Source organism: Lytechinus pictus, chromosome 17 (assembly GCF_037042905.1).
Source record: "Lytechinus pictus isolate F3 Inbred chromosome 17, Lp3.0, whole genome shotgun sequence".
Classification (NCBI taxonomy): Eukaryota; Metazoa; Echinodermata; class Echinoidea; order Temnopleuroida; family Toxopneustidae; genus Lytechinus; species Lytechinus pictus.
The window spans coordinates 15238708-15259268 of NC_087261.1; the positions used below are offsets into that span (position 1 = coordinate 15238708).

The 20561-nt window shown below is 36.5% G+C and overlaps 1 protein-coding gene across 1 annotated transcript; it reads right to left on the reverse strand.

The window, feature by feature from the left end:
- Window positions 1-634: 634 nt before the first annotated feature.
- Window positions 635-14507, reverse strand: LOC129279962 (peptidyl-prolyl cis-trans isomerase FKBP1A-like). Its single transcript, XM_054916023.2, has 5 exons — window positions 14382-14507; window positions 7154-7198; window positions 6261-6373; window positions 5492-5565; window positions 635-3070 (listed from the first exon to the last, which is right to left on the reverse strand). Exons 1-5 carry the CDS (start codon window positions 14416-14418, stop codon window positions 3016-3018), a joined length of 324 nt encoding a protein of 107 aa, XP_054771998.2. The 5' UTR covers window positions 14419-14507; the 3' UTR covers window positions 635-3015.
- Window positions 14508-20561: the final 6054 nt, after the last annotated feature.

Sequence of the window (20561 nt, forward strand, 5' to 3'; positions counted from 1 at the left end):
GTACCTGTGGAAATTTGCGGTCAAAGGAACATGATGCTGGCGATGATATAAAATGTACATGAGAACACATTTATAAGTACATCTAATATATGACAAACAGGCTTACCCTAGACAGCTCAATATCCTTTTCATTTGAAATTTTCTCTACTCACGTGCAACGTCTATAATTATGAACATAAAACTTGTAATTTTTGATGGGTCTGGAATTTGTGCAGAATATTCAAATAGACGAGAGATATACAACGTTAAGCAACACTGGTATACCTTACAAGGCCAAAAAGAACATTAAAGATAAATAGATTACAAATCTGAATTAACACAAATTATCTTCGCTGAAAAAAAAAAAAAATTACATTGGAGAATTCATTATAAAACCATGTACACTGCCTGTATCAAATAACAGTAATTAATATTCTTTATCAACAGCCAGAAAAATTGTCAAACAATTCATCAACTAATTTGATTTATTGATTTACCTTTTCACAAAATATACAAAGAGCATTTTATTTTTTCTCTATTCATGATTGATGTATAGATGTAACTGATTCTGGGTATGCAGGATATAATTCAAGCAAATGCAGTATTTAATAAAAAGGCACCACAAACAATAATGAATAATCAATGAGTACAACACTTAGAGTGAGCAGAATAGTATTTAATTGGATTTCAAATTGCGAGTATTCATCTGCCATGAAAAAAAATGTAAAAAAATCATGTAGAATGACTGAAATATCAATTGGTCCGGTCAATGGGATGAAATCAAAATATTATCAAAGATAATGCAAAAAGGAAACAAAATCTACAGCGAATGCCTGATGCCTAAAACGCCATCAGAGCTGTTAAAATCATAACAAAAATATACACTGAAAACATAACAGGGTGGTAATATCAATGGCTTAAACAGGAGAATGAAGAGATATTGCAAGACAATGACAAGTTGATAACTTTATAGCATTATACAGTCAACTCAAATGAAATAGATAATATTCATGCAAGCTATTTGAGTATACACATGTTTCCCCCACGATGCAAAGGACTAATGAAGTGCAGTGTTATTCAATTTCTTATCTTGGCTACAGCCATGCAACCGAAAAGTAAAGGCCTTGCAGGTCTTCACTATATACATGTAGTACAGGATACAAAGACAGGTGTAAATTTTTTTTTTTTTTTTAATTTCCTTGCACAATAGTTGTTGTCATCAAAGTGTATTAACATTGTACATGTACAATGTATTTGAGTGATTTTTTCGTCAGATGTGATTCTTGATTGTTTTTCGACATATTAAAAGACTTACATGGCGTTGCTTCAAGACCAAAATTTGGGTATACATATGTTGCACTGTGATTTGTAACTTGCATGTTTCAAAACCGCCTACTGGATAGAATTCCAATGTCTCAACATAAAGCTTGAAGAAATCAAGAAATCTTGCAGAATTATTTCTAAAAAGAGGTACATCGTATTATACATAGTGCATACATGTAGAAGAGCGAACTCATTTATGCACACTGGTGTACAACATGTATAGTACAGCTTCCACACTAGCGCTATGGTTATGGCTGGCTAAGTGTAGGTTTCTCAGTGAAGGTTACATGACTCTTGACAGAACCCGACCAAAACATTGCTGGGACACAGCTTGACAAGATAACCGCAGAACAGACTGCCTAAAAGTTACCGTACCGTATAAGGTCCAAAATGGTCAGGACAATCACTTGACCATCACTAAGCAACCTTGACCATAGTACTAGTGTGAAGTCTCTTTAGTGATCCAATATGGACTGACTTTTAGGGAGCAATCTAATGACATGAAATGCTGGTTGGCAGTTCACATTTGTTGGCTCCCGAGGAGAAGGAAACGACTGCTTGTATGCAAAAATTAAGACCACTGATTGAAAAATCGCTAGTAAAGATTTGGTAATTGACTGCTAGGCAATAAGGGCAATGCAAGTTGGTGCACATGAAACCATGAAAGAGCGCCCATCTATTCAGTTTGTAAATGAACCATACATTTCGAAATAATTGTCAAAAAGACTCTTATTCAAGCATTTTATATAATTAAACAGAATAACATATAATAAAACAAGTACCAACATTTTATTGTTAAATGTACATGTATGTCACCTTAACATAGTAGTCCGAGCTCACTGTTAATAAAATCTTCAGCCTCCACTATCCAAAGTAAGCAGGAATGCCACTATAGAATAATGAATGCCTGAAAACCATGTAGAATGAACCATTTATTAAGTGTATTTTCCATGGACTAGTTAATTGGGACTAAATTCAAGCTATAACCTGCAAAGAATCATCTGGTCCCCATTGCATAAAAGTTGCTTTGCCAGGCAACGGTAACTTGCATGTAATCCTTAGTTGTGATTGGCTGTTGATCAGCGTTACCATGGTAGTTACCATTGAATGGCAAAGTTATGGTAATAGTAACTTTAAGGCAACAGGGTCCTGCTGTGTTATTTGATGACTTTTTGCTACAGCGTATCAACTGAGCCCCCCCTCCCCTAATGTATGCATCAAGGATGTAGTCTAGGCCAGTAGTTCCGAGTCATTAGGCCGCTGGAGAAAACCTTCTCCCATAGGTGTTGTACGCGGGACTCGGGCCAAGACCAAGGCTGGCAAAATGCGGCCTCGAGGTCAGCTTCCGACTACATCCCTGGTATGCATCATCATTAAAGAGCAAGCTCAACAATGACGTTCTCCTAGGAAACCAACAAGTAAACAAACATTGAAAATATTTATCATAGGCAAATTGAAAAGCACCCTGTTATACTGTATGTTACGATATTCTATTCCTTTTTACATCACGATAGAAATATTTTCAACTATAAAATTGGTGAGACACATGTAAAAAGGTGGCTAGTTGTTTTTAGATGGTTGGATGGTGTGGATCTACAATGTGTTCCAAATGCGATACCTGAGGTACAAACAACGGGATAGAGAAACAAACCACTAAAATCTACTCCATATAACATTCATTGAGGGGCATGTCGATGTCTGTCTTCGGAATCATTAAAAGAAGTTAAGAAGCTCCACATCGAAGACCAATGTTGAATTTGGAGGGATAGTGGAAATAGCCGTTAAGGAAAATATGATTTCAAAAGATAGTAAGCACAAGTTAGAGTTAATCGAGAGTTTATTGCCCAGAGGCATAAATCTCAAGAAAAAATGTGTTAATACATGGCACGTTACAACTTTAAACCTTTGGGGTCAGAATGGCATAGTGGAAAACTTTCCAGTCAAAGCTCAGAAGCCATTTCATAATGAAGGGTAGTTGACTAGTTGTATGGTAATAAATGGAACGCCTCTGACAGTCTTGCCTGCATTACGCGATTCAATATAGCATCAGTGCTGACTTTGAAAACAGCTATTGAATAATTATTCACAAAAAAATACATTCATATGATAATAAAATACTACTGTATGTCCATTGACCCAACATGACTTTTGACCATGATCATATGACCCAAGACGTATGTAAAACAATCATCCACACTTGATTACCCTTACATGTATGTCTATCGTTTCATGAATTACTGGTATATCCATAAACTTTCTAATGTAATGCCAACTCAACAAATACCCCCATTACAGCCAAAGTTCATTGACCTTAAATGACCTTTGATCTTGGTCATGTGACCTGAAATGGATACAGGATATGCAGGGATTCATGGTTGCTCTTTATGTCCAAGTTTCATGAACTAGATCCATAAACTTTGAAAGTTATGACAATTCCACAAATACCCCCAACATTACCAAAGTTTGTTGACCCTAAATGACCTTTGACCTTGGTCTTGTGACCTGAAACTCGCAGGATGTTCAAGTTTCATGAACTAGGTCCATATGATGACATTTCAAAAACTTAACCTTGGTTAATATTTCGATATTGATTCCCCAAACATGGTGTAAGTTTGTTGACCCTAAATGACCTTTGACCTGGTCATGTGACCTGAAACTCATACAGGATGTTCAGTAATACTTGATTACCCTTATGATTAAGTTTCATGAACTAGATCCTTATATCTTCTAAGTAATGATGACAATTCAAAAACTTGACCTTGGTTTAAGATTTCAATGTTGACGACGCCGCCGCCATCGGAAAAGCGGTGCCTTTAGTCTCGCTCTGATGCAGGCGAGATACAAATTGCGTTATCAGATCAATTTTGTATGTATTATATTGCTTTTTGCCATTTCTTCTTCATTTGATTTTTGTACTTTTTGTTTTTCATTGTTTTTTCAATGAACTTTGTCAGGGACTCTTGAGATCATAAACAGCATAAAATAAATCCATTTTAATAGTCCAGCAAAACTAACAATAATCATACATATATGATTTTTTGGTTGAAAACACAATTGCATTGACTTTGTACATAAAATCAAGTTTTTGAGCAATTTTTGGTCAAACATGCACTTACACAATGTTGCATAGTTTCGGAACCGTGTACCCGGGCGTCGCAAAATTGGTCTCACAAGATGTGCAATACTTTAAAATAAAAGGTCAGAGAGTGGCGCGGTCAAAAAAATTCACGCGGCAAAAATATTGCACGCATCGTTGGAGGGGGCCTCCGGCCTAGATAGGGCTAAGAATACATCAATCCCATAGAATCATGTACCGGTCACCCCTCAGCTACCCCTGTTTATTCATTACAGTGCTTATCAATAAAAACGGGACAGTTTTGAAAAGTCTATCAAAATTTTGTTTGAAATTATGATGTCTATTTTTGTTATGTTAATAGATGCCCTTAAATCTTATCTTTCAAATGCCGAGAAATTAATCATATTGTCAATTGGACATTGATTCCTTGAACAAGTTAAATTGTGCGCTTGACAGGACAATATTAATTAACAGGAAAGGATTCATGTTTTTTTAAGGCACCATGAACTTTGTAGCACAAAATGAAATGAGTTTAAGAAATTACAAGCTCTCCCATTAACAAAGCAAATCCCATTACCTGGGTTAACAATTTTATGAAGGAATATTCAGTGCTAAAAGACATCCCAACAAAATAATTCAAGTAAATCAATAGGTTTGTAAATGAATTTTGACAGAATTAAGAATTATGACAAAGATAATGAAAAGGTTAAGAGGAGTCTGCTGATTAGCAAGAAGTCTGATGATCACATTTTCTCATTTTCTGCCATTTTGGCGCAAGCCTTTTTTTGAACCCCTGACAAAAACGTTCCGTGTTCGCTCAAGCATGAACTAATCTTATTTTTTTCTAATGGCATTTGAAAGATAAGACCTAAGAGCATCCATTAACATCAAAATATAGACATTATGATTTTTAAAAACTGTCCCGTTTTTATTGATACACACTGTATATCAAGCTCTATACATCCATCTTATAATGTGTCCCTCTGCGAGAATGGCACTGTTAAATAGCCATGCGTCTTGAAGGATGTGTATATATATGTGAACATTTACTTTAAAATCCACCATTCTCTTTTTTTTCTGGGACATCTTGTATTGAAGTAAAAAAAAGGATATACTGGGGGGTATCCACTGGCTCCATAGGCATAATCTGGAGAACAGGTCAACGTGGCTCTTTCTCCCTTACACATCTGCAAGGAAAATTAACACAGGAAAGTATTACAAGTGGAAGTCCTCTGGCAGTCTCGTGTAGCAACAGTGATGACTCTGACAACAACTAGGATGGATTATTATCCATAAGATAATAAAATACAAAGTTCATTGTCCTTTAAATGATCATGTGACCTGAAACTTGTGCAAGATGATCAGTGATACTTGATCGCCCCAATACCTTAGTTTCATTTGATTGATCTATTTATTTTCTCAGTTATGAAGACATTCTTAACAATACCTCCTGTGGGGGTAAATTGTTTGTTTTTTTAAGAATGCAATCGCCCATCATCATGCCCCCCACTGAAATAAAAGAAAATTTGTGTTTTGCGACTGTTACGTGTATAGACAATTTATATGTAACTTGTCTAGACATCAAACATATTGTGTTTATTAAACTATGCAAATTTTTTTAAGACCTAAACAGAATCACAGATTTCAGTTTTTAGGAGAGCGATTTAGTGCACACATTGTCTAAAGCACGCAGCAATGTTCAATCTTGCTCGCATGCCTCAAAAACAAAGTGCAATATCCTCAATACGGGAAAAGAACCCAAATTTGGGGAGAACATACTATGTATATTTTTTGAAAACATTACAATGTACACATATTTTGGGTGAGAAATGCTACAGATCTGGCAAAAAGTTGACTCGGCTAAATACAGGAGAATGATTACCTTGGCTACACCTTCATCCCATCCTTTGATAACCTGGCCTAGCCCAAGTTTGAATTCAAATGGCTTTCCACGGTCTCTTGAGGAGTCAAACTGTTCCCCGTTTGTAAGGGTTCCTGTAGTTCATATGGGAGGTGATTTCAATATTAAACATGGCAGAGGAATTGTCAAGCAGTTGTAAATAAATGCTTTTGAGAAAAAAAACACGATTTCTTGCTTGAAAATGCAGTTTGCAAAATCAGACCCCTAGATGATCTTTAACCTGAATACCATTCTTACAAATAATTACTTACAAACACACATGTGGTACTACCCAAGGAATATTTTACCCAGTGTACATTAAAATACAACAGATGCAGAAATAAAGAAATGAGAGCGAGTTTAATAAACAAAAACTTTAAAAAAAGGATGGACATGACCTCATATCACTTGACCTTTTGACCCCTAATGGACACACATGTGGTATTACCCAAGGATCATATGTACCAAGTGTGAACATAATTGATGCAGAAATAAAGAAATGAGAGCAAGTTAAACCAAAACTGGACCTTTTGACCCCAATATCCTCAACAACACACATGGTAATTTGGTATTACCAGAGGATCATTTGCAGCAAGTGTAAACATACATGTAACTGATGCAGAAATAAAGAAATGAGAGCAAGTTGCACAACAACCTTGTACCGTTTTTGTATAAAACTATTAAAATAAACAGACTGACAGACCAACAGGAAAAGTGATCACTACATGCAGGTCTCTACTGAACTTCGCAGGTGAGACAAAAAGAAACATTAAAATATGGTAAATATGGGTATTAGGTGAATGATATCATCTGTCATAAAGGGAAACAGTGGGCAGAGAGGAAAAAAAAGTAAATTAAAAAATATCAAAACTTACCAGTATAGTGAACCTGGACTGTCTGACCTTTTTGGGGCTGGCCTCCTGTTATTAGTGAAGAAAACACAAAAATAATTGCTAAACAAGCTCAACAATTTGCCAGTCTTTGAAGAATAGGCCAGGCTATCCAAAAAAAAGCTTGGCTCAAGAAGTCCTTCTCAACTGGTGATCCAATGTAAAAGCCAAATTCTTTTCACTTTAATATTTTGTTCTTTTCTTCAGAGATTGTAGGACGATCATAATATAAATGATTATCACCTGTATAAGACATCTGAGCTGGTCATTTACAAAACTATTGTATTTTTGATTTAGTTATGATAAATCATCGCTAAACCTCGATTTCCTTTTTTGTGGGACGCACTGTATAATATATGTAAATGTCAATTCGAATTGTGCATGCGCGGAGGTCGCGGGTCTTGCTAGGCACATGAATAAGATCATCGCCTTCACCATTTTCGATTCGGAAGAGATTTTATACATGTGATGAATTGAGAACCGGCTTCAAATCACCAATTTTGAGACATTTTCAAGAAAGGGCAAGGAGTGAGTCCGTGTCCGATTTTGTTGGGAGTGTTGTTGCCCGGGGTGTTGTTGCGCAATGCCATATCACACATGTAGGTCTGTATGTGTGATTATTTATCAATATATTAAATGCATAATTTAACGTTGGGGAAGAACGATAGGAAACAATATGGCGGCGTAAACATCGGGCAAGTCTCTTCCATCTTTTCATAATATTATTTTCATTTTTTTTATGAATTCTTGTTTAAAAATTAAATCGATAGCGTAGAAATGTCGGAAATGAAGTTGTATCCCAGGTAGATCTACTTGATTTAGGGCTAGATCTAGATCTTTTAGAAGGAAAGTAGAAATCTTGGGGGCGAAAGTTTCAGGTTTTTTGGCGGTGTGTGTAGATGTATGGGAAGCGATTCCAGGCTCCGTTGAGCGTAAGCATACGTTAGCAAATGATTTTTACTCTCTACGACTAGGAGCCTCCTGGCTACCCTCGCCATCGCCCGAGGCTGAGCGTCCTGGTAGCGTATTTCAATGAAATTTGCGGTGTTACCACTTGGTCTTGGTCCACATGTTTTTTCATGCTCACATGGTTTTCAGAATACCAATCATGTAAGCTAGCTAGCTATTAAAAACACCGTAAATTAAAATGGTTTTCAGAATACCGCCCCCGAGTCAATGTCACACACGAGCACAAACGCGCGGCATGCATGAGCATGGGGCCTGTTGCATCAAAGGGTCTTTCGTAGAACCATTCTACGTAAGAACAAGATATCGCTCAATTGTTTCACAAAACCAATTTGGGCGATACGAAGAATGGTCCTTGGAAAGACACCTCCAGACATGTCCTATATACTGTACGTAGGCATGATCTTCTTTGCACACCGCCCGCCACCGTTGGCATTGAGAGAAAATGCGTTTACGGCAAGCCACACTGGCATATCACCTTTAAACATTTTTGGGGGTCATGCAATTGCACTCAGACGCATTTTATCTTGAATGGGGCTTGGATGGGGCCAAGTCACGTGGCTAGCATCAATTTCAAAACAGATGTCATTTTTCTCTGGGCAGTCTGGGGTAATCTAGGCCCAAGTAATTTGTTTTAAATATGTTTTCTTTTATTTCCTCACATTTTCTACCTCTTTCCCCACCCCTTTTCCATTTTTTTAAAACCATACTTGAGATATCAAAATGGGTGGCAACCTCTCTGACCCCCCATGCTTTATCATAGATAAATATTATGAAAAAAATATGTATGGTAAAGAAAACATGTGTTTATAACGTTCAGCAAAAAAAAAAAATAATAATAAAACATGATACAAAATTAAAGGGGAATCCAGCCTTGGCCATAAAATGTTGTGTTGGGAAGGAGAAAAATAAATTAAACAGAATGGTGAAAGTCTGAAAGAAAACGGACAAGCAATAAGAAAGTTATAGCTGCTTTAAAATTGAGATCACTAATACTATGTAGATTTCAAATTGGCAACTGGGTAAGTAAATTATGACAAGGGGCAAGGAAAACTTTCCCATAGGCCATGTACTTTATTATCAAGGATTTGTGGTTTTCTCCTAAGTACCCATTCCCCTGGGGCAGTAATCTAAATATAACCCAGGTAGTATATTGTTTTATGTCCTCATGAAAGAAAAATATAATTTGAAATAAAACTTTTGGGAAAAATGACATTTTAGCCATAATATGTATTGGAGTACATGGAAGAGTAGTCCTTGCCTTACATCACTATGACATCCCATATGCGGCCAATTTGAAGTCTCCATGGGTATAGTGATTACCAATATTTACAACTTTTAAAAATTCATAACTTTCTTGTTGTTTGTCCAATATTGTTCAAACTTTCACCTATCAACTTGTCTGATTTTTCTTTTCCTTATAAAAACTAGTTTTTATTTGGGTTGGATTCCCCTTTAAGACGTTACTAAACATGCTAAATCATTTCTTTATATTCAATTTATTTTCTTTATCATGATTATTTTTTGCTGAGATTGATTTCAATCAATGAAAATTGTTGAATTGGTGAAAAAGTGATGAATGAAAAAAAAATCTGCCGGTAACAAAATAACTAATTGAATTAAAAGTATTAGGCCTATACATGTAGCTTATGAATCCATCACAATCATTATAAATAAAGTTAAGTTCATTGTACCTATGATAGACAGGGTTATGGAAAGTCCATACGAAAAGGCTCATTTTAATCGTACTTCGTAGGGTAGGCCTATTTCATGTTAAAGCAATGTCTCGACTCCTTATCTTTGAAATGTTGAACATAATCTTTTTTTATATTCTTGAAGCTTATAAAGTTTTCAACTTTAAAGATGACCAATGTTTATGATCATTGTCATTTTTAGCATTGTTTCTGTAAATAGTATTTTCCCCGTTCAATTGATTTCACATATTTTTCTATGTTTTATTATTGTAATGCTACTTTACCCACTTGACATCTTTGCAGCAAATTTCATATTTTGATTGTCATCGGTTACTTAAAGGACAAGTCCAGTCCAACAAAAAGTGGATTTGAATAAAAAGAGAAAAATCTAACAAGCATAACGCTGAAAATTTCATCAAAATCGGATGTAAAACAAGAAAGTTATGACATTTCAAAGTTTCGCTTTATTTCACAAAACAGTTATTTGCACATCCTGGTCGGTATGCAAATGAGGAGACTGATGATGTCATCCACTCACTATTTCTTTTGTATTTTATTATATGAAATGTGAAATATTCTGATTTTCTTCTCGATGTCAAGTGAGACAACAATCAATTCCTCTTGAACATGTGGAATTAGCATTGTTCGATAATATATGGTTCAGTCAAGTTGGTCATTATTGTCAAATCTGTAAAAAATGAAATATTGTATAATTCAAACAATAAAAAACAAAAGAAATAGTGAGTGATGGACATCATCGACTCTCTCATTTGCATATCACTGAGTTGCGCATTTAACTGTTTTGTGAAAAATAAGCGAAACTTAAAAATGTCATAACTTTCTTATTTTACATCCGATTTCGATGAACTTTGCAGCGTTATGCTTGTTTGATTTTTCTCTATCGATTCAAATCAACAATTTTCTGGGGTGGACTTGACCTTTAAACTTAATTTTCATGCAAATGTATGTTTAGATCTATACTCTAAACACTCACATTTATATTTCTTGCGTTATTTCTGATGAACAAAATAAATAAATTTGACTTTTCACACGCAGCCTCTCATATTTCCTTTTTAGTCTCATACAATCAGCAAGGTTGATTTGGTTCATTCCATTCAAACCCTGTTTATACATCAACAAATAACATTTAAAGCATAATTTGCAAATTATCACTTTAGATGAACTACACGACCACGTATTCTATAAACAAGTGGAATGCCTCTGGCCGTCTCACCTGCATCACGCGATTCAATATAGCAGCAGTGCTGATTTTGAAAACTACTATAACTCGCACAAGATGTTCAGTGATACTTGGTTACTCTTATTTCCACGTTTTATGAACTAGACCAATACACTTATAGAGATATGATGGCAATTCAACAAATACCCCCAACGTGGCCAAAGTTCTTTGACCTTACATGACCTTTGACCTTGACCATGTGACCTGAAACTCGCACAGGATGTTCAGTGATACTTGATTACTATTATGTCCAAGTTTTATGAACTAGACCAACACACTTTCAAATTTATGGCTGTAATTCAACAAATACCCCAATTTGGCCAAAGTTCATTGACCCTAAATGACCTTTGACCTTGATCATATGACCTGAAACTTGCACAGGATGTTTAGTAATACTTGATTACTATTATGTCCAAGTTTCATGAATCAGATCCATAAACTTTCAAAGTTATGATGGTAATTCAACAGATACCCCCAATTCGGCCAAAGTTCATTGACCCTAAATGACCTTTGACCTTGGTCATGTGATGTGAAACTCATGCAGGATGTTCAGTGATACTTGATTAACCTTATGTATAAGTTTCATGAACTAGGTCCATATATTTTCTAAGTTATGATGACATTTCAAAAACTTAACCTTAGGTTAAGATTTTGATGTTGATTCCCCCAACATGGTCTAAGTTCATTGACCCTAAATGACCTTTGACCTTGGTCATGTGACATGAAACTCAGGCAGGATGTTCAGTAATACTTGATTAACCTTATGGCCAAGTTTCATGAACTAGGTCCATATACTTTTTAAGTTATGCTGTCATTTCAAAAACTTAACCTCAGGTTAAGATTTGGTGTTGACGCCGCCGCCGCCGTCGCCGCCGCCGTCGGAAAAGCGGCGCCTATAGTCTCACTCTGCTATGCAGGTGAGACAAAAAATCAGAATATTGAAATAATACAATGCTGAAATTACTTAGTTACTTCAATTTTTATTTCCCGGACAAGGGTCTCTTTCGTTGGAATATCAATGAAAGCTGTCCTTAAAGTTAAAGGCCTAAAAGGGCACCGTGTTCTAGGTAGGGGAATTTCGATTTCATCCAGGTATGTTTGTGAATCTTCAATTTTTGTTCTCCTTGTACCTCATAAAGTAAGCTCCATAATCCATACATCATTTCTACTATCGGTAATAAACAACAAATTAATATTTGATCTCCATTACCGTAATTGAAATGATTTTATGAAATTGAAAAGTCGTAATTTCAAAATAAAAAGGTTCATTCATGATTCAGCAGTAGAGGTGCACAGCCAATATGGGAGACTCTCTCCAATATGGGAGACTCTCTCCAATAGGGGAGACAATCTCCCACATGGGAGACTTGCTTTGCAAAAGGACAAGAAAACAACACCAACAAAAGTATGATTTTTTCCACCCAAAATTTTGTCTCACTGAGGTCAGAAGCCCATTTGTTTTGTGTGTGATTGACAACAAAATTCCTTATCAAAATAAAAGTAGACGGTGAATTTTTAAAGTAGACGGTGAAAAGGGGTAATTTTTCATGAGGAATCTGCTTATCACATTTTTATTTGCCGCCAAGGTAATCCTTTTGCAGCAAATGTAAACAAAGGAAATTGGACTCCAAAACTGGAGACTGTCTCTGAAATTGGATACCCAAATTCTTTACAAAAGTCTCTGATATTGGAGATAATCTCCCACATTGGAGACAGTCTCCAATATTATTATTGGCCGTGCGCCTCTACTGTTCAGGTGACGATGAAGACTAAATATTTTTCCGATAATATCGATATCAAACGATGTCGCAGGCTTGGAAGACAAGATTGCCTTCGTGAAACGGAAAGCGCTGATTTGTCGCCAATCTTCCTATCTCGGAAGAATGGAGCTAGGGCGGCAGGAGGACGTTCCTACGTATCGTTCATCTCGTCATGCAACAGGCACAATGGGTGATTTCAAGTACGGTGTTGAAATCTGGTGTTGGTGTTGTGACAACACCAACACCAGCCACAACACCGTACTTGAAATCAGGCTGGTGTTGGGATTGACCTCGGAAAATATGACGTATTTCCGGCAGTTCGTGTTGAATGTCGTCTGCTGAACCCAGCACTGCGGCTGGTGTTGACGATCTACGTGCAATTTCCCCATTCACCAACACCAACCCCCAGGGATTGGGAAAATCATGATTTCAAGTTCGGTGTTGGTGTTGGTGTTGGCAATCTCAAGCTCGTGAACAGGCGGCGAACACGATGAAACATTCCCGTAAAATTAGCTTTTACAGTTATAGTTAAGAATAAGATGAGTACAAATCATTTGAGCTGTATATATTTTGATGAAGAATAATGTTCACTCTTTCGAATTCTTGAATTAATTAAAACATTGGTATTCTGTACGATGAGAATTTAATGCATTTCTCTCCGATTTCATTTTCGTCGTCGAGACTTCTCGCGTGAAGTTGAGATGATTTAGGCCTACTCATTTAGCAGCGCAGCGCAGAGGCGGGACGTCATGTGCTATCGACAACGCAATCGGTATCATTCCTCTGAACCCAGCTCGGTGTTGGAGCTCGGTTCAGCGGCCTTTTTACGGTCTCAACACCAACACCGAACACCGAACTTGAAATCACCCAATGGTCTAGACCAAAAGCTTCGGTCTCTGTTAATTTTGGTTGTTCAGCTGAACTCCGTTGGCTTCACTCACCAAATACAGAGACCGAAGTTCTAGCGCGATCTGTACAGGGGACTCAATGGCCATATATGTTTATGTACTTAAGATCGGATAAAACGGGGAAGTGAATTTGCGCGACAGCCGAGGTAAGTCACTGTTTTTGTTCCTTTTAACTTGATTTTTCTCGGTTTTTTGGCAATTGATGCCAAGAGGGAATATTAATTTGCATTTTGGTCGCGTTAATTTTCAAAATTTTTACTCATTAAAGACAAAAATTGAAGAGCCCCGACGGGGGGATTTTGCATTGCAAGTCCCCTAATGGTGGCTGCACGCTAGCGAGCCGTCTGTGTATGAGGAGAAATTAAAAAAAAAAAAAAATGTTAAAAAACTCCTCGAAACAGACGGCTGCCAGCTGTCTACCAATGGTCTAGTAATCATCGGCACAGCCCACGCCACGGCCATGTCATCGGCCCGCGCGCCCCCCACAACCCAGGCCTTCCTTTTAGTTGAACAACATGTTGAAACTGCGACGCGTCGCGCGACTGCACACAAAAAATAAAGGGGCATTGAAGTCAGAGCAATAGTTAAATCAAGAATAATCTATTTCATATCTAATAAAATACATCATATTATGAATGTTCTTACCATTCCCTTCTTTAATAGTTTTTACTTCGACGCCCATTATTTTATTATTCTTTTACAAATTACAAACGGGTCGACAGCTACGAGTACGAATTCCTCGTCGTGCGATTATTTCAGAATATTTCAGAATTCGTGTTGCTGCCCTCTACAATTTCGCGACGAAAAATAATTGGTACCTAACTTTGTTGTCCATACTGAGGATTTTTTCACTGTTTAACACGCATGTACATCATTTACTATGTTTATACACAGAAACCAAGCAAAACAAAATTGGGATATTAAGGAAATCATTTTAATGGACAAATCTGCCCATGCATGCACCCCCATTGGCATATACCATATCAAAAAGTTGAAAAGAGAAAAATCCAACAAGCATAATACTATAATTTCATCAAAATTTGGATGTAAAATAAGAAAGTTATGACATTTTTTAGTTTCGCTTAATTTCACAAAAACAGTTATATGCACATCCTGGTCGGTATGCAAATGAGGAGATTGATGACGTCATCCACTCACTATTTCTTTAGTATTTTAATATTTATATGAAATATGAAATATTCTAATTTCTCCTATACGGTGAGGTGAAAAAACGATTAATTCCTTCCTGAACATGTGGAATTAGCATTGTTTAAAACTATATATGGTTCAGTCAATTTTTTATTGTCAATGAAATATTGTATAATTCAAACAATTAAAAGAAAGTGAGTACAATCAAATGGACACCATCGACTACGGTCGACTGCCCGTACAGAGTTAGAAAATTTCTACTTAAAGGTCAAGTCCACCCCAGCAAAAAATGTTGATTTGAATAGAGAAAAATCAAACAAGCATTATGCTGAAAATTTCATCAAAATCGGATGCAAAATAAGAAAGTTATGACATTTTAAAGTTTCGCTTATTTTCCACAAAACAGTGATATGCATAACTCAGTGACATCAAATGACACAGGCGATCATGTCCTGCACTCACTATTTCTCAAGTTTTGTTTTTTATTGTTTGAATTAAACAATATTTCATTTTTTACATATTTGACAATATAAGGACCAACTCAGTGATTGAACCATATTAAACAGGTGGAAATTGTAATATTTCACATTTCATAATAAAGTACAAAAGAAATAGTGAGTTAGCCTGTCATCAGTCTCCACATTTGCATACCGACAAGGATGTGAATATAACTGTTTTGTGAAAAAAGCGAAACTTTAAAAAGTCATAATTACTTTCTTATTTTACAGCCGATTTTGATAAAATTTTCAGTGTTATCCTTGTTGGATTTTCTTTATTCGAATCAACTTTTTGTTGGGGTGGACTTGTCCTTAAAAGAAAACGAAAATTCCTGCACAAGTATTACACAATTCAAATACACAAGTATTTGAATTACAAGTCAAAGTTAAAGTGTGGTTTAAGATTTATTCATATTTAAAAATGATTATATTTTTACAGTTATCGGCAAAAGTATGTAGTAATGGATCGAAAGCTTGACGATATATATTTATATGAAATCAACATCCTAAAATTATATATATATATGAAATCAACATCCTAAAATAGCCAAGTATATATATACTTGACAATTTTAGGATGTTGATTTCATATAAAATATATTTTTTTTTACAAAATGCCGTCTAGAAATATCAATTCGGTTTACTGCGTTAATGAGATTGTTAAACAATCCGAGACTGACACATACAAAGTTCACAGAATATAGAACAAATTTGAAATGAATACAAATACTTGCGTATTAACAAAATATAAAAAAAAGAACTATCAAAATTATTACGTTTAAATATTGCACTTCAGGTACATCGTCAGTGACAAATTTTATATACAGTATTATTTATGAAAAAAAATTTAAAAAATTGTTATTGGTGTGTTGCCTGGTCTTATATCTCTAAACATAAACTATTCTTGTGAGATTGTATACAATCTCCTTCATCTTGGTGCGATTTTTTTTTTTGCTTATTTTTTATCTTTATTTATTATTATATTATTATTCTTTTTTTTTTTTTTTTTACAAAATCGCATTGGTCATGTTAGAAGTGAGTTTGAAATTTGGTGTATTTTCCATATAGTAAAAACTGTCATTGTCCGCTATTCTATCAATAATTCTTGTTTCAGCTGTTCAGTATGTGTTATCTTTTTCCTTTTCCTTTCTTCTTTTCTTTCTTTCTTTTTCTTTCTTTCTTTATTCAAGTTCTTTCTTTCTTTCTTTCATCTTTCTTTCTTACTCTAAGTTCTTTCTTCCTTCCTTACTCTTTTTCTTTCTTTCTTTCTTTTTTTTCTTTCTTTTTTTTCTTTCTTTCTTTCCTTCTTTCTTTCTTTCTTTCTTCAAGTTCTTTCTTTCTTTCTTCCTACTCCAGCTGTAAAAAATGCTCCAAACATTTTTTTTTCACTCTTCAAATTTTGAAGAAAAAAATGTTTCTCATCCAGTACGTCAGTGTTAGCTCCCAAAACTATAGGCCTACACGCGATAGAGGTGATTTTCTCCTTAATATTACGTATATTATTATGGCTAATAGCTTGACTTATCTGATTGTAAATGAATGATATTATGCTAAGCATTACAATGCTATATATAGGTTTCACCTTAATTAAAAATAGATGAATTTCTTGCTCTATTATAGAGCACCACATGCGGGGCCGCGGACGGAGCCCCACTTTCAAAAACCGTTCTGCGACCCCTGCACCGTTCCCTCACAGACAAGCAACTGAAATAAATTTTTCTATAGTAAAGGATGCCATATGCACAAACTCGCATTTCCAGATAACCCGATATAGAATTATCTATATACATCATTATCTTTCATCAAATAAAAAGGCTGCACTACGTCGGCTAGATGGTCTCGCCACACACAACTATTTTGAGATAAAGAATGGACTTCACCAGTTTGTTTAATAAAATCATTTTTGTCCCTGGAAAAATATTATGTTCAATATGTATAAAAATTGAAAATATATAAAGAAGACAGAAATCAAATAGGGATGAGTTCACATTGGCATGGGCGAATCCAGGGCGCTGGAGCTCTTAAATTGCCCCTGGCCCTTAATATTGCTTGCTCAAAAAAAAAAAAGAAGGAAGAAAGGGATGATCATGGAAGAGTGAATGAAATAAAGGGAGTGTAGTTATTTTATTGGACAATCTGTCAGGTCATTATGAAAGATTGTCCAATAATTATCGGCTCCCTATTTTAAATTTAAAAAAAAAATCAATATTTAACAAATTCCGAAAGTGGTTGTTGAGTGAGATAAATAGATTATCTTTTTTAATATAGGATAACATATGCATAGGCTTAAAAATCCATTGTTCAAGTCAGGATGAAAAAGGGATAGGCCCGGATAGGCCCGGATAGGCCCTTTACGCATCCCGCATGTATTAACAAAAATAATAAATTAAAAAAAATGTTCAGCTCGCGCTACGCGCTCGCTTCAGTTGTTTAGATACCCATCCTGTTCATATATATAGTTACAAGAAACTGCTCTATAGAAAGTCCAGTTATCACCCCAGAATATCAAAAAGTTTCCGATCGCTCTTCGCGCCTGCTTTACCTAGCGTATGGTATTAGCATTATATAGGTGAGATTATTTTCGATTCACAGCTAGTCTCATTTTTAACACTTTTTGAGGTCGGTCTTTGTGAAATTTTTTAGCTCGCGCTTCGCAAATCGATTTTGTGAACAGGCCCGGGAACAGAAAAAAAAACGTTCCCGTCTTTGCCCCCTAATTGTTCTTTTACCCCCACCTGCCCCTATAGCTATAATAAAACCTTGGTGCCGCCAATGCATGCACTCATATCAGGGGCGGATCTATGATTTTTCGAAAAGGGGGTGGCACTAGTCTTTTCCCCGGGCTTTTCCCCCGAGGAAAAATTTGACAACCAAAAAAAAAAAAAAAAAAAACTCTTCACTTTCAATAGGTGGAGGGGCACACTTCTGTTTTAACGGCATTTTTACATTACAAAGTATAATTGTGCCTCTCAAGGGGGTGGGCACGGGTCGGCTGTGCCCCCCCCCCCCCCGATCCGCCAGTGTTTGCAGCACTATCTTTGCTATTTTTGTTACGTTATCTCTCGAGTCGACTAGTCTAGCTAAATGATTGCGTGTCGAATGAGAACAGTACTATGAATGACCGGCATGAAGTTGGTTGGATATTCGATATTCGATATTCACGCTGTGAAGTTGGTTCGATATTCAGGTTCGATATTCAAACTCGTATGAATTTGGTTGATTTTCGATATTCAAAAATTAGGGGTTTTAAAAGCTAAATAGGGGGTTTAACAGGTGCAGCACGTCTCGGGCAACCATAAATACACTGGCTTGCCCTAGTACGAGGACATTTAGGGGACAACGTCAGTGAATAAAAGGGCATGAAATTTTTAATTTTTGATTTCTTTTTAACAGGGCCCCCAGGGATATCCCGACGGCCTAGCCAGGGTAACCGCGTATCCTTACCTGTAGAACTCGACTCGGGCAACCAGATAAACACTGGCTTGACCCGGCGCATGCACATTTAGGGGGCTCAAATTAACAAAATTAAAGGGAATAAAGGGCTATTTATCGCATTTTTTTTAATTAAAAAAAGGTATTTTTTCAAGGGGCCCCCAGGGATATTCCGACGGCCTAGCCAGGGTAACCACGTATCCTAACCTGTAGAACTCAACTCGGGCAACCAGATAAACACTAGCTTGACCCGGCGCATGCACATTTAGGGGGCTCAAATTAACAAAATTAAAGGGAATAAAGGGCTATTTATCGCATTTTTTTAAATTAAAATAAAATATTTTTTTCAAGGGGCCCCCAGGGATATCCCGACGGCCTAGCCAGGGTAACAACGTATCCTAACCTGTAGAACTCGACTCGGGCAACCAGATAAACACTGGCTTGACCCGGCGCATGCATATTTAGGGGGCTCAAATTAACAAAATTAAAGGGCTATTTATCGCATTTTTTTAAATTAAAATAAAGTATTTTTTCAAGGGGCCCCCAGGGATATCCCGACGGCCTAGCCAGGGTAACCACGTATCCTAACCTGTAGAACTCGACTCGGGCAACCAGATAAACACTAGCTTGACCCGGCGCATGCACATTTAGGGGGCTCAAATTAACAAAATTAAAGGGAATAAAGGGATATTTATCGCATTTAAAAAAATTAAAATAAAGTATTTTTTCAAGGGGCCCCCAGGGATATCTTGACGGCCTAGCCAGGGGGACCACGTATCCTAACCTGTAGAACTCGACTCGGGCAACCAGATAAACACTGGCTTGACCCGGCGCATGCATATTTAGGGGGCTCAAATTAACAAAATTAAAGGGAATAAAGGGATATTTATCGCATTTTAAAAAATTAAAATAAAGTATTTTTTCAAGGGGCCCCCAGGGATATCTTGACGGCCTAGCGAGGGGGACCACGTATCCTAACCTGTAGAACTCGACTCGGGCAACCAGATAAACACTAGCTTGACCCAGCGCATGCATATTTAGGGGGCTCAAATTAACAAAATTAAAGGGAATAAAGGGCAATTTATCGCATTTAAAAAAATTAAAATAAAGTATTTCTTCAAGGGGCCCCCAGGGATATCTTGACGGCCTAGCCAGGGTAACAACTTATCCTAACCTGTAGAACTCGACTCGGGCAACCATATAAACACTAACTTGACCCGGCGCATGCATATTTAGGGGGCTCAAATTAACAAAATTAAAGGGAATAAAGGGCTATTTATCGCATTTTTTTTATTAAAATAAAATATTTTTTCAAGGGGCCCCCAGGGATATTCCGACGGCCTAGCCAGGGTAACCACGTATCCTAACCTGTAGAACTCGACTCGGGCAACCAGATAAACACTAGCTTGACCCGGCGCATGCACATTTAGGGGGCTCAAATTAACAAATTTAAAGGGAATAAAGGGCTATTTATCGCATTTTTTAAAATTAAAATAAAATATTTTTTCAAGGGGCCCCCAGGGATATCCCGACGGCCTAGCCAGGGTAACCACGTATCCTAACATGTAGAACTCGACTCGGGCAACCAGATAAACACTAGCTTGACCCGGCGCATGCACATTTAGGAGGCTCAAATTAACAAAATTAAAGGGAATAAAGGGCTATTTATCGCATTTAAAAAAATTAAAATAAAGTATTTTTTCAAGGGGCCCCCAGGGATATCCCGACGGCCTAGCCAGGGTAACCA